Genomic DNA, 14,104 nt, shown 5'->3' on the forward strand with positions numbered 1-14,104 from the left:
TAGAGACCCTTTAAATGTGCCTTAGAAATGTCACTACCGTCTCAACAGCCCAACTGGGGACCAGAGATCTTCCATCTGCTCTCTCACGGTTACTGATCCCTTCTCCTCTGTAGGATCTTGCCTCCAAACTGCCATTCGCTGCCAAAATACAACTTGTTGGCATTTGTAATATTTTTGACATACATCATTTTCTTCTCCTCTCTGCCACCTTTTCTTACCCTCACTGGCAGACATTGGGCTTTCAAGTGGGCTTTGTGTTTGCTTAGACTAATTTGCCTAATCTAAAACTCATCCCAGTGGTCCTTACTGTTGTTACACCCCTTGCATCCTTCCAGACAACTCCTCTCCTTGGGGCTTCAAGCACTTGTAGACATTTATCCCTCTTTACCTGTCATTAGGCCAAGTCATGCATATTCGTGTCTTTTAATTTTATTTTTTTTCCTCACATCACTTCCTTCAGTCTTTTAATAATTTGTGTTGCTCTTCTCTAAATTAGCTCCAATTTGTCCACACATCTCTGGTTCTCAGGCACCATGAAGATGCTGTTAAGACAAATCTGCCTCTGAGGACACAGGTTCATAGAAGGCTTCTTAATGCCTTTATGATGGAGACATTTCATTTTGCTGCTGGACACCGTGATTCTAAAGAGGGTTTAAAGAAAGGGCACACGATTACATCCTTGCAGAGTGCAAGAAAAGTTGACTGCCGTTCAGCCGAGACTCTCAGCTGCCACCCATTGCTGCTGTATCTGCCTCTGCCAGCGCTGCTCCGGGCAACTTATCCAAATCCTTGTCCTCTTTGCACTTCTCGTCCCTCCTCAGCACAAGACGGAAGCTTCATGCATTCGGAGTCTTCTTTTCCAAGCCTTTCTGTTATTAATAAGCACGTTGCTATGTTTTTTATGTCAGAGAAAACAGACACAACTTCTGACTTGGAGCAGAAAGCGGGGAAGTTTCCAAGGTGCTTTGGTACATCCGTACTATGGGTTGGCAGCACATTGTTGCACACCCAGCACCTTCCCAGTTTCCCCATCCCAAGCTGATGCCAGGCACGACTGCAGCTCTGCACAGCTCCGGCTGTTGTTTGTACCAGTGGAAAATACGTCTCGTTATCCATCAGATCCTCCCAACAGCCCACGTGGAGGCATCACTTCCCTCCAGCTTATAGTGCAAGAAATGGGGGCAGAAAGGTGAAACAACCTGCCCAAGGCACATTTAGACTGCTTAGGGCCTGGCAGAAATCTCTGCGTGTTCGGATGGCTCAGACTGTGCTGGTTTCCAGTCAGTAAAGCCTCTGTTATACAATATATTTTTTGCATGAGCTCGCTGGAGTTGTAATAAGCTTATCAAGGGGATAACTGTTAGGATAAATCCTACAATCTTGTCCATCAGTCAGGAAGATAAATACGTAGAAAAATCCAGTAAATTCAGCTTTTCTAAATGTGTCAGTCAGCTGCTTTCCACTCGGTGACAAGCAATCAAGAGGACTCCTACAACCAGAGCCAGTGCTGGAAGTTACCCACTTAGTCCACACCTCACAGCACAGGTTGCATCTTTTGGTTAAATCGATTTTATACGGCAGCACTACCAGCAGCACTAAAATAGCTCCAAAAATGTTACCGTATGAGCCGGCGAGGAGCTCCAATGCACTGGATCCACTTATTTACCAAATCCTAGCTTAACACACGTCATCCTCTGAACTGCCTCTTTGCTTTATGCAGATGGATCAGTAACCTTTAAAGCACTGTTACTCTCTCCTCATAACAAGGCTTGGGTGCTGTTTTTCCTAATGCCACAGACCATAAGCACCGTAAGACTTTGTATGAGCTCAGTTTGCAAAATTAAAAGTTGGCCAGAGCACAGCTTTTCAACTCGCCTTGCAAGCAAATCCCGGTTCTTTCCCTCACACTGCCCTCCAGTCTGGTGGGGAAAGAATTAACAGAAGCAGAAAGAATTCGATACCCAAAGAAGAGCTTTTAGAAAGGCAGAGAAAAGCAGGAAGACAGCAAACTCAACGCCCTTCTAGGAGAATGGGAGCCTCAGCTGCAAATCTGCTTCCCTGAGGTTTTCGGAAAGGGAGGGCGTGAGGGACACAAGTGGTGAGATTTACTGTCCCCAGGTGTAACTCCCAACCCAGAGTGACACGAAGCCATTAGAGCACAAGGAGTTTTGGAGGGCTGCAGCTGCCCTGGGGGCAGGGAAAGTGAATTTAGAGAGAAGGCTGCTCCTCCTGCCAGGCTGTGCCAGGAAAGATGGACACACGGGTGAGATGAGGCGAACAGACCTTTCCCTGTTTGTGCCAGACATCCACCTTTGGGAGAATCGGCAATGCAGCGCTTAGAAGCAGCTGCCAAAGAGGCACTTTAATCAGCCACTGTTGGAGCTATTGAGAAGAAAACTCCGCTAACGTGACAGGCAAAGGGAGGTGGGGAGAGGGAAGACGTGAAGAAGGTGTGTGCCCTGGAGATCCAGGTCCTGAGAGATTTAACTGCCAGGACTGCCTTTGGGAGAGAGAAATAAAAGCTGACTGGAGGAGAGCAGCAGAGCAGGAGCGATATCTTACCCTGCTGGGTTTGGGGCTGTGGAATTCATGGCTAAAACCTCTCTAGCAACCCTCCCAGCAGATCCCACCGGCTGGGTGCAGAAGAAACAACCCTGTTGCTGTGCTGATGTCTGTCACGTGCTGGGTCCTCACCGCAAAGAGCCCAAAGAGAGCTGAGGGAATCCACCTCACCAAACTGTGAATAAAGTCAAAACATCCCTGCACAGCTCTTGTGAGAGGGTCCATCCCGTGTTCAGCATTGCTATGGTTGCCCAGTTCTCTAAAGCTCTGAGCATCTCATAAAATTGTAGAATGTCCTGAGTTGGAAGGACCCACAAGGATCATGGAGTCCAACTCCTGTCCCTGCACAGGACAACCCCACAGTTCACACCGTGTGTCTGAGGACGTTGTCCAGTCTCTTCTTGAACACTGTCAGGCTTGGGGCCGTGACACCTCCCTGGGGAGCCTGTTCCAGTGTCCAGCACCCTCTGGGTGAAGAACCTTTTCCTAATATCCAACCAATCTGACAGGAGTTTGGGCAGTTCCCCACATGGCAGGCCTTGCCACAAACCAAGCGCCAATTTTCACGCATCATCTTTATCCGAAATAAGATGATTTAGGTCTATCTTCCTTCTTATCCTCTGTCAGAGCTGTTTGTTCCTGGGCTCTAAAAAGGCAAAGTCATTATTGTAAAGATGGTACTTTTCATGGTAAGTATGAGTTCCTCCTTTTAGAAAATAAGTACCTATTTAACTAAGAGCTTTATAATAGATCAAGCAGTGCACAGAGTGCAAAAAAGTGAGAGCTATGATCCAGAGAAACTAGTTTAGAGGTAAGATTGGGCATGAATATAGTTATCTGCTTGATATCTTTAATATTAATTTATTCAAGACCCTCATTGCTGGATAAATACAAATTAAAAATTAAAAGCCCTTGTAAAGTAATGCATGAAACCAAAGCACCACAGAGAAATTTGGGGAAGCAAATCAAACTGCCATCATAAACTACCAAGGCACTGCAGAAGCAGGGCAGAGAGGAAGGCAACTTAGAAATAAAACCAAAAAGCCACAAACAGAAAACCAATCCAATTTCAACACAGATGGAAGAGAGGAGGTGGTGGTGGTGGCAGCAGTGAGAGTGGGGCAAGAAAAACCCCACCACTTCAAAAATCAATTCATAACATCACCAGAGGGGTATCACCAGGGACATCTTCTGGTCCCAAGGACAATCAGCAGCCTCCAAACAGTCCTGGCTTCCAGCTTTTATCTGGAGACAGTGCTGGGCAAAGTAATATACTCAGTTTCTTAGTCAAGAGCAAACTCTATAGCTCAGATGGTTGAGGAAAGGCTAACTCTAATAAATATATAATACCCAAGGGGTTATCTAAGCAGCCAATAAAGACACAGATTTTTTTTATGTACTGAAGTTATACTCATTCAGGATGTGGCATCAAAAGAAAGAGAGATTTTCTGACAGATTTTTATTTCCCGCTGTTACTAAAATGCATTCCCTTCTCAAAGCAGCATGTCACACGACTCTAATCCTTCCCGATTTATCTCTGATTGAGCCTGCAGCCAACATCTCGACGCCCTAGCTTTGTACCATGCATGTCACAAATGAGATTTTGATTCTAAATGATCAGATATGGGGATCGGATTTTAAAATTACATTCATTTTGTGCATAGCCTGCATTCCCTTTCTCTTTATATGAACTGCCCATCCCATCTCCTACGCACCCTCATGTTTAAAATTGCATGGGGATGGTTTCTATTTTAGAAGAGGCATTCATGGGAATGGAGCAGAATGAGGCTGCCGAGATTGTTTTTACCTGAGCTCTGATTGCAGCGTCCTTCTTAATCCACTTTATCACTGTTTCATATACCAGCTCCTCCGCTTTGGTGTTCAGGCTGTCATTGGACATGTAGGAAATGAAGTCGTCTTTTGAGATATTAAGGATCTCTTCTTGGTTTGCCACCTCTGGGAAAATCTGCAGGGCGTACGCTTTGGCCATGTTGTAGAGTTCTGTGCACTGCATGGCTTCAGCCATCGCTAATATTCCTAAGCAGTTGCTGGCAGTCAGCTGCTTTTCTAAAAGGAGAGAGGGGGGGGAAAAAAAGAAAGCAAGTGAGAATTATTAAAAGCAAGATTCACATTTTTACTCCCTCCAACCCTAATTAATTCCGGGGAGTTAATGAGAAGCAGAGCCCTGGTTTACTTTAGGATTGGGGTATAAAGTAGAAAATCAAAATCTGTCTTAACAGCTGAGCCGGGAACGTGGAAAGAAATGCGCTTTCGGAGTTTGCTTTTCGTGTGAGCCTTCCCGGGGCACCGGGGAAACCTCCTGACATAACAGTGTCTGGGGCTTCCCAGGGGACGGGAACCCAGCCAGGAGGCTGCTGCTGTTCCTACCGCCTACCATGTCGCTTTAAGGAACAGCAAAGATGTAAAACGCCAGAGCAGACACTTAAGAATTAATGCAAACAGCACTAAGGACATTTCTGAGGATGCTGCAGTCGCTTTATGATAATTTTTGCCCTGTTCAGCTACTAAGCGACTTCAAATAAAAAAATCTTCCCCCCCCACCCCTTTTTTTTTTCTTTCAAAGGAACTTTGTTGCCGCTGAATGTGATGACATCCCTTATGCAAAACACAGATTATACTAACGCCTTCTGTTAAATGTTGTGTAGTGGGTTTCAAAGAAAATCATGCACAGAGGAGACAGCATTATCTCCTACCCAGCAAACAGAAGTAGCGGCGCAGTGTGTAGCTTCGCGTTTCAAGTGTGCTACACCATACATTCGACTGTACTTTTTTCCTTTTCAGATATGCTGAAGAAAAACCCACCAATTTCAGACATTTATAAGAGGAACTCTCAGATTCTTCTCAGCTTTTGTTAACCAAGCCACTACTAATGGGCAGAATATATTCTTTTAAGATATAGGACCAGGAATAAATAAATAAATGAGCGAGAGACAGACTGCAATAGATCACAAAAGCATCAGTACCGGTGGCAGGCACTGGCAGAGGAGAAGTATATCACATTTGGGCAGTGTCGTATCCTAGCGCACTGCTATTCCAGAGCACTGGACAGGAATGTGTGATATCCTCACACCAGACTGCATCTGCTGGAGATGCTTGGGGATTTTTCCCTACACCCAGTTTCTGCCTCCATCAGATTTAAAACCTGCACACTATCTAGATGTGTCTTTTATTAAAATGGCATTACGACCTTTGTGTTTTGTGCTGTTTTTCCTCCTAACTCTTTTTACTTTCTTTTACAGACCCAGCAATCTTCAAACTAGGTTATCTCGTTTTGCATCAGTTGATTGTAGTGACTCCAAGAAGCCCGTTTCTTCAGGCAGATGGGAGCAGCAGCACTGTTTGCTGTCAGTAGATTTTGTCACTCAAAGACTGCCCAGAGACAAGCTGCAAACTGATAGCTATGAAGCACAAAGATCCCCAAATTTATGCTTTTTTTAAAAAAAAAAATAAATCAAAACCTCTTGCAGGTTCCTCGGAGCTGTCTGTTGGCACAGTTTCATGTATACATATGGCTGGGGGTAAAATAATCACCTAACGGAGCCCAAAACTCTCATTATTGCTTGGCAAACTCTCAAGTCAAAGACAAATCTGACACTGCTCCACCTTATCCTCACAGGGTTTATAATAAAGGTAATAATCAAGTGTGACTCATTAAGCAGCCGTTTACACGATGGAAAAGACTTGCAAGAATGAGTCTTTGCCTTCACGGGACTGGGTCTGCCTTGATCAGGAAAGATTTGCATCCCATCCCCAGCTGAGCCCGAGGCATGGGGCACAAAAAGCACTGGTCATCACTGGTTTCTTCTGGTCCGGGCAGGTTTTTCTCCTTCTAGGAATGCTGGGTGACGGATGGAGCCTGGTACGCTGGTGTCCAACCACTCCTAGCTTGTCCCTTTGAGTGTCACTCTTTTCTCTTCTCCGAGAAACCTGCCGAAACCAGCAAGTATGAGAAGGCCATTGAGAGAGGGCTCCTGGGGAGATCCAGGTTGAGGCTGCTGATGCCGATTCTATGATTCTATGACTTGTAACAACATATTTTTGCGGTGCTTCACCTTGAGTCCTTTCAGAACATGAGTGCTGACCGCTAGGCTACTCCCAGTGCTCAGGGACAGTTCATAACAGACTTAGAAGTGGAATTTAAAGATAACAGATGTAACCTAGTTGTTTCTCCTGGTTCGACACAGTGCTGCTTAGCACAATAGTTTGTATTTATGTCTCAATATTGCAGATCAGTAGCTGGTACTCTCCCAGGCAGTTAGCAATAGGACAAGGGGGCATGGGCTTAAACTCTACCAGGGGAAATTTAGGCTGGATATTAGAAAGAAATTCTTTACAGAGAGAGTGGTCAGGCATTGGAATGGCCTGCCCAGGGAGGTAGTGGACTCGCCGTCCCTAGAGGTTTTTAAACTGAGATTGGACATGGCACTTAGTGCCATGATCTAGTAAACGGACTAGAGTTGGACCAAGGGTTGGACTCGATGATCTCTGAGGTCTTTTCCAACCCAGTCGATTCTGTGATTCTGTGATTTGTCTTAGACATGATTTTGGAATGGGATCCTGTGTGGAGTCACCATGAGATAATCAGCCAGGCAAACTGCTACGACTGCTCTTCTGGGAGCAGGATGACTTGAGATAAAGTCAGAGATAAGATGGTACGTAGGAAGGACTGCTCAGTGGTTCATGTAAGCCCCTCTGCGTGCATTAAACACTGTGTTTTCATTCAGAGATGCTTTCTAGATCATGACTTAGTTATCACTAAAATTAGCGTAAAGTGTGCATTTCCTCATCATACTTGGTGAGCATTCTGATGAGATCTTATTCCTCGGAAATTCCTTCTGGTGTCAAAAGCACACCAAATTGGGAGATAGGTGGAAGACTTCTGGATGCATCCATAATCCAAAGGATTTCAGTTTCCCTCTAAGAGTGTTCCTCATTTCTCCTTATCTCCAGATAAGGAGATACTTCAGCTTCTCCAGTGCTGGACAGCATGGTCCTCCAGCTGGCTAAAAATTCTCTACCTTGGATAAACAAAAACTTAGCCATAATACTTTCTCTTGAATTCATAAGGACCATAAAGGCCTGTTTTCCCTTTATGTGTATATGCCTCTTTGTGCAGGTCTCATCTCTGGTTCAGTTTTTCTCACAGCTTCCTCTCATCCTCTTTGCAAACTTTGTCTTTGTGCCCTTTGCCCAGGAAACAAAGAAAATTCAGGGCTCTTGCTTTTTCCTGTTCTCCTCCATGAATCTAACAGGTTTCATTAACTCTTTTAGCCTTAAGGAAGAATACTTTTATTTTATCTGCAGCAGGCTGAAGCACAAGCTCAGAATTTGTTCACTGCTGTGATGGGGGTCCCTCCATAATGGACCCAAACTGTGATACTAACGAATCTCCTGAAATCCGATTTGAGCCATGACTGTGATGATAGCATAAAACAAATATGGAAAAAAACCCTAAACCAACCCCTCAAGTCTTCATCCGTATGGATGGAGGAAATACCTATGATGTCCTGACCAGTCTGTAAACAGTTGCCCAGTTATCATACAGTGCCTGAACGGACTTGTCAGAATCATTGCATCCGCTGGCACAAAACTGTTGCCATTTCTTACGGTCTAGACAAAAGCAGAGGAGAGAGCATGTTGGGGGAGAGAGAATGTGGCTATAATTAGCCCAGTGAAGCTGGTTATGAAATCTCCCATTGAAATGAAACAGTTTTCCTGCCACATTTGCAGCATGTTTCCACCAGAAAGCACAAGTAGATTTGAGGTGCCTCTGCCCAACGCTGCTGAAAGGCCCAGGATAGAGACACAAGACCTGCCTGGACATCAACCACCTGGGACCATGCTGGAGCTTCGTGGCTGAAAAAGAATGACCTGAATTCCCCCTGAGATGGTGCTGTGCTGAACAGACCTATTAATTTGGGACTTTTACTTCGTTTGGCCTCTTTGGACTTTGCTCCCCTTCTCTCACTATTTAGACATGGCTACTGATGGGAGAGAATCACTGTTTCTACTGGTGAATCCTCCAGAAATCGTGGAAGAAACCCTAATTTTTGGCATATTTTTGCTTTGTGGGGAGCAGAGGTGACTGGGATGAACAGAAAAAACACAGCCACAGTGAAGAAAAAATGCCTTTCCTTTAACTTTTTAGATGGCAAATGCTCTACTATCTCTGTAGAGCAATCCAGTCACAGCTATAAATAAAAATAAGCAATTACACTCCATGAATTCTCCAAATGAGAATACAAAATTCCAGCGGCTCCCCATATATCATCGAACTTATAACCAACCCTACTATTTCATACATAACATGGTTCACTGAATTCAAATATTAACTATCGGAAAAGAGAAATCTCACATTGATTTAGTGAAATAAATGCATTTTGGTTTTGTGGCTGAATCTTTAGAGATAGCATAACTTCAACATATGTGTTCCTGGAAAGGCTGTAAGATCTAATCACTGTAAAAGGTGGTGAAGGGGAGCTGGGGGGAACGATGTCTGAGGCAGAGCCCCGCTCAAGCTGCACAGCCAGCACCGTGGGATGGCAAAGCACAGGGACGTATAAAGAGCCGGAAAGAAGAGAAGAATACAATACCACAGGTTCTTACTGTACCAGCCTTGTCACACCACTCATCTTGCCAGCAGGCCAGCTTGACAGTGAGAATTAACACAGCAGTGAACTGGACTCAAATATTTGAGTGTGTTGTTTTTTTTTCTCTTCTCCTCTTTTTTTGCTTTCTGAGTGCAGTATTTTCTAAACCTCATCGGACACACTCTGCAATTCTAGATGCCAATTTTAAATGAAAACTGCTCAAGAAGCATCTCTAGTTTATGTGGGCTGAAGGTCCAGAGAGAATGATATCTCCCATACCAAGCTGAAGGAGCCCGAAAAGAAATCACATGTAACAAAGATGTTTGGAGCTTGGACATGGGAAGTAAGTCATAGGATATCAAGCTCACGAATTTTGTATCAATAAGCTTGCGTTAATTAAGAATTTATAAATGAATACTTTCTCGTGAACTGATATTATAGTCAAGTCAGTGATGGGCTGGCATGTGATACAGGCAGGGATTTGAACCAACATGTGTTCCATTTGTGCTCCGGTTTTGGCTCCTTTTTTGTCTTGACAGAAATGGCGCTGGGTGGTTCCAGTTCAGACCACTAAAGCTTAGTCAACTGAGCTGGGAACCTGGGGCTGTTTTGAAATCATCTATGTTGCAAAATATACAGAAAATGCAAGGAGCACGATGACATGGTGCTCCAGACAAGAGGAATGGACTTCTCATGTGGCCAGGAGAGGACAGACAGAGACATTAGCGGTGATGTTACTCTGTACACCTTCCCTGGGGCAAACACTCCCCACGCATGCAGGGCACGCCAGTTAGCAGGGGTGGGCACAGCAACCTTTCATTTCTGTCCACAGTGTGTGATGACACAGATCCATCAGACAACAACTCTGTATAAAAGAACATTCAACCTGGAGTAGTTCAACCAGATCTTGTTCACAAGAACATGGGACATGTGAAGGATTTTCTCACGGATGCAAGAAAATTGGCTGCGTCACCAGCAGCGTATCCAGCAGGTGGAGGGAGGTGATTCTGCCCCTCTGCTCTGCTCTGTTGAGACCCCACCTGCAGTTCTGTGTCCAGCTCTGGAGCCCTCAGCACAGGACACACATGGACCTGTTGGAGAGGGGCCAGAGGAGCCACAGAAATGATCCGAGGCTGGAACAGCTCTGCTGGGAGGACAGGCTGGGAGAGTTGGGGTGTTCAGCCTGGAGAAAAGAAGGCTCCAGGGAGACCTTATTGCAGCCTTTCAGTGCTTAAAAGTGACCTATAAGAAAGATGGGGACAGACTTTTTGTCAGGGCCTGTTGCGACAGGACGAGGATTTATGGTTTTAAACTAAAGGAGGGGAGATTCAGGCCAGACATCAGAAAATTTTTTTTTACACTGAGGGTGCTGAAACCCTGGCCCAGGTTGGCCAGAGAGGTGGTGGATGCCCCATCCCTGGAGACATCCCAGGCCAGTCTGAGCAACCTGATCTAGTTGAAGATGTCCCTGTTCACTGCAGGAGGGTCGTACTAGATGAGATTTGAATGTCCCTTCCAACCCAAACTATTATTTATTCTATGAAAACTGCAGATCCTGACTCCTCTGTCAGAGTCCACCACCTCTGGCTCTTTCAGTGCTTGACCAAACCGGCCTGGTGCAGCAACCAGCATTTGCTGTCACAGTTATAAGCAGCCTGTGCGTTACAGTCTGGTATCTGTGCAGTGATTTGGGAAACAAAACGTCATCATGATACCGTGATTCAAGCATGAACCAAGATTCAAGAAAAATGTCTATCCAAAATGTGAAAGCAGTTGCCACCCAAACAACAGGCTACATGTCTCTAGATCATTTCCCACTGGCCACCACGCCAGTATTTTAAATTCAAATCTCAACCCAAATAAATAATGTGGTGTATTTTTGAATTATATTTAATTATAGGTTTCCTAATTATCTTTTAAGAGTTGTTAGAAGGAGGGCTTGCAAACATTAAAATAAGATCTTAAAACCTCACTAGATTGAATGATTCTTACCTAGAAATGAAACGCAGACTTTACAGAAAGTATGAAACTGGAACTTGCTGGCAGCTTCCAGTAGGGTTTTTGCATTGGCTGAATCTATGATCAAAGAACCTGTATAAACAAACTCCAGGAGTAATTCCAGGACATCCGCAGTGAGGTTGGACATGGCCAATTCCAGCTTCTCGCCGCTTCTGCTACTGTCTCGTGGTGACCTGGTAACAGCAGACAATTAAATTACGGACATTACACCATCCCCATTTTGTTGGCATTTATTGATTAGTGAGGGCTAGAAAATTGCTTTGCACCTCATTATATTTCTCCATTATTTTTGTTTACGGAACTGAAGAATATGAATTTTAAAATAACTGAACATAAAACTTTAACTGGATCTGAAAGAGAAGAGTCTTAAAGCAGGTCTTACGAAAAATCTGTTTATTGCTACTCTGCATTTTCATGCAAAAAACAGTTGCAAAAGAAAAGGAAAGGAAAGAAAGAAAAAGAAAAATGAATGAGCCAACATTAATGAAAATGAGGAACAGGATTAGCTTTCAAAGGGAAACAATACATTTTAACATCTTGGTTAACATCTCATCTTCTGCACATAATATAACTGTTAAGGGAAAAGCACTCTCCAATTTCAAGAGAAAAGGTCATCTACTTTTTCAGGAATCCCGCAGTGGAATAATTTTAAATGTCATGTGCATTTAAGGATACATTTAAAGACCTTTTCATAAAAATAACAATAATAAATATTAATTTCTGTTTAGATTGAACTTCTCAGTATGTTGTATTCAAGTCTAGATATAATAGATACGATACACATATACTGTTGGTTATATAAATATATATATATATATATATACACGCTTATTCTAAAAATCTATTGTTCCCTTTTAGGCACTAAAAAAAGGAAGCCCTTCATGGCAATTGCTTTGAAAACTGAATACAAGACAAGATAGACAGACAAAATGGTTAGAGCGGAGAAGGGAGAGGGGGGAAAACAACAACCAGCTCTGCCACAGGCAGCCAGCAGCCATCCTCTGGGAGTTTCATGACTGTGGCCTACGGTTTTTCCTGCGTGAAGTGCTGAACAATTTGGGGATCAAAGTATCTCCTGCATTTGAAGTGTGCATTAGTGCTCGTGAAATTATTGGACAAAAAGAAAATGATACTGAATTAAAGTAAGGGCCCAGTTCTTAGTGCATGGTTGGCTGATGTGTCTGCGACACTAGACAGGTTACACCTGAAAGACAAAAGTGATAATAAATTTGGTAACATCAAGGAGGGGAGGGGAAATCTGTTGGAGTAAGAAAATAAACTCTTTTAATGGTTAGGACCATCCAGCACCGTCTCAAAGAAACATGAGCTTCTCCTAGTCACTGGACACTCAACGTCTGCTCGCTCCAATTCTGCTGGAGTACTTGCAAAAGCCACCGCACGATTGACACAAAACCGGCATACGATGCTGCGGGACTTACACGGACTGGCCAAAGCATCACTATGCACAGGCAACGCCAGCTTTAAGCATGAGCAAAAGCACTACCAACCCCTTGGGTTCACAAAGCTGCCTAGAAAGGTGATGGCCAGACCTCTACTACCACGTTGGAGGAAAAACAAACAACAGATGAGGTTCAGTTTTCTTCCCTCATGACACCCCAACCCACCCACCCCAAAATCATTTGGGGAAATGCTTAAAATTTGCCGTGGGTGCTTTGTCACTGCTCTTCCATTGACTAGCCCTGTCCAAGCCAAGGGCACGGCTTTGATTTACATGAATCTTTGCAGGATCAAAAATTAAAGAGGTTTTGTTTTTCTATTGGAAGCGTGTAGATGGCGTCCATTATCACAATGGAGGAGCAGCAAGCAGTCTGTTTCATATGCTTCTCTAAGGTACTGAACAACCGCCACTCCCCCTCACAAAGGGAAACTGAGGCACAAGGAGACAAATCCCCTTGCCTATGGTCATAGAGAAAGTCAGGGGTAAAGCAAGGAATTAAACCCCATTTTTAAATTCTAAATATTGGCCTATGTCTCTGCACGGGAATACTAGTGAGTTAGATCCTATTCCACAAGCAGAGAGATAAGAACACCTATTGATCTCGACACCTGTGGTAGCCCTACACACACAGATACATATGGTGTCCTGAATCCTGGTGCTTTATCACACTGAACTCTTGCATATGGATTCAATTTTGCACTCAAGGCAGAAAACCTCAGGTGCCAAAACAGAAGAGTTGCCATTTCCTAGATTCTCAAGAGGATGTCACAAAATGTTATTTGTTTTTCTTTCTTTCTCACACTCACACTCCAATAACATTCCCTAGACCTGATTTATCTCCGCTTGTGCACACATCCGGTGCTGCACCCTGGGCTCTATCAAAACGCCTCCTGGTACTGATGTAATTCTTGCTGAATTGTTTCCAGAAGCGGTTTGTGCCTGACAGCGAGTTCATATTCACGTGGGCTGGCTAATAAGGACATTGCCTAAAATTTCAGTGAGACTTGGAGATACCCAGCAAGCAACAGAATCAGGCTCTTTGCGCTGTGGGAAGCCCCAGTGTAAGCAATTATTCATTTAATGCCACTAATTGCAGTGTGCTGGCGATGGCTGCAGGAATGAATGCTCGTGACCCAGTGGGAATCACACGCTCCCTCCCAGAGCCGAGATCAGGAGGCACAAAGGGAAGGATGACGTGACACCCATGTCAGCGCAGACACATACCTGTGCTAGCAACAACTGCAAGCTGCTATTTTTCAGAATAATTAAGTAATAATCTCTTTTACTTTGTAATACACCAAGCAATAAACTGCTGCTGCAATTGATTAAACGCCAAAGAAAAGCTAAGGTGTTTAATCAATCACTAGAGCCACTTATGGCAAGTATAATACAAAGCTACAGAGATTATTGATATTACACAATGAGCCAGAAATGGGAAGGAAAACCATCCCTA

The 14,104-nt window shown here is 44.1% G+C and overlaps 1 protein-coding gene across 3 annotated transcripts in view; it reads right to left on the bottom strand.

Moving 5' to 3' along the window:
• KLHL29 (kelch like family member 29) overlaps positions 1–14,104 on the bottom strand; it is a 419,493-nt gene that overhangs the window by 47,096 nt on the left and 358,293 nt on the right. For all 3 annotated transcript variants that reach the window (XM_065055772.1, XM_065055771.1, XM_005510118.4), the window contains 2 exons: positions 11,166–11,365; positions 4,370–4,629 (listed from right to left, as the gene is read on the bottom strand). In XM_065055772.1, coding sequence (XP_064911844.1) covers positions 4,370–4,629; positions 11,166–11,365 — 460 coding nt within the window. The remainder of the gene's footprint in view (positions 1–4,369; positions 4,630–11,165; positions 11,366–14,104) is intronic.

This window comes from Columba livia, chromosome 3, assembly GCF_036013475.1.
Source record: "Columba livia isolate bColLiv1 breed racing homer chromosome 3, bColLiv1.pat.W.v2, whole genome shotgun sequence".
Lineage (NCBI taxonomy): Eukaryota > Metazoa > Chordata > Aves > Columbiformes > Columbidae > Columba > Columba livia.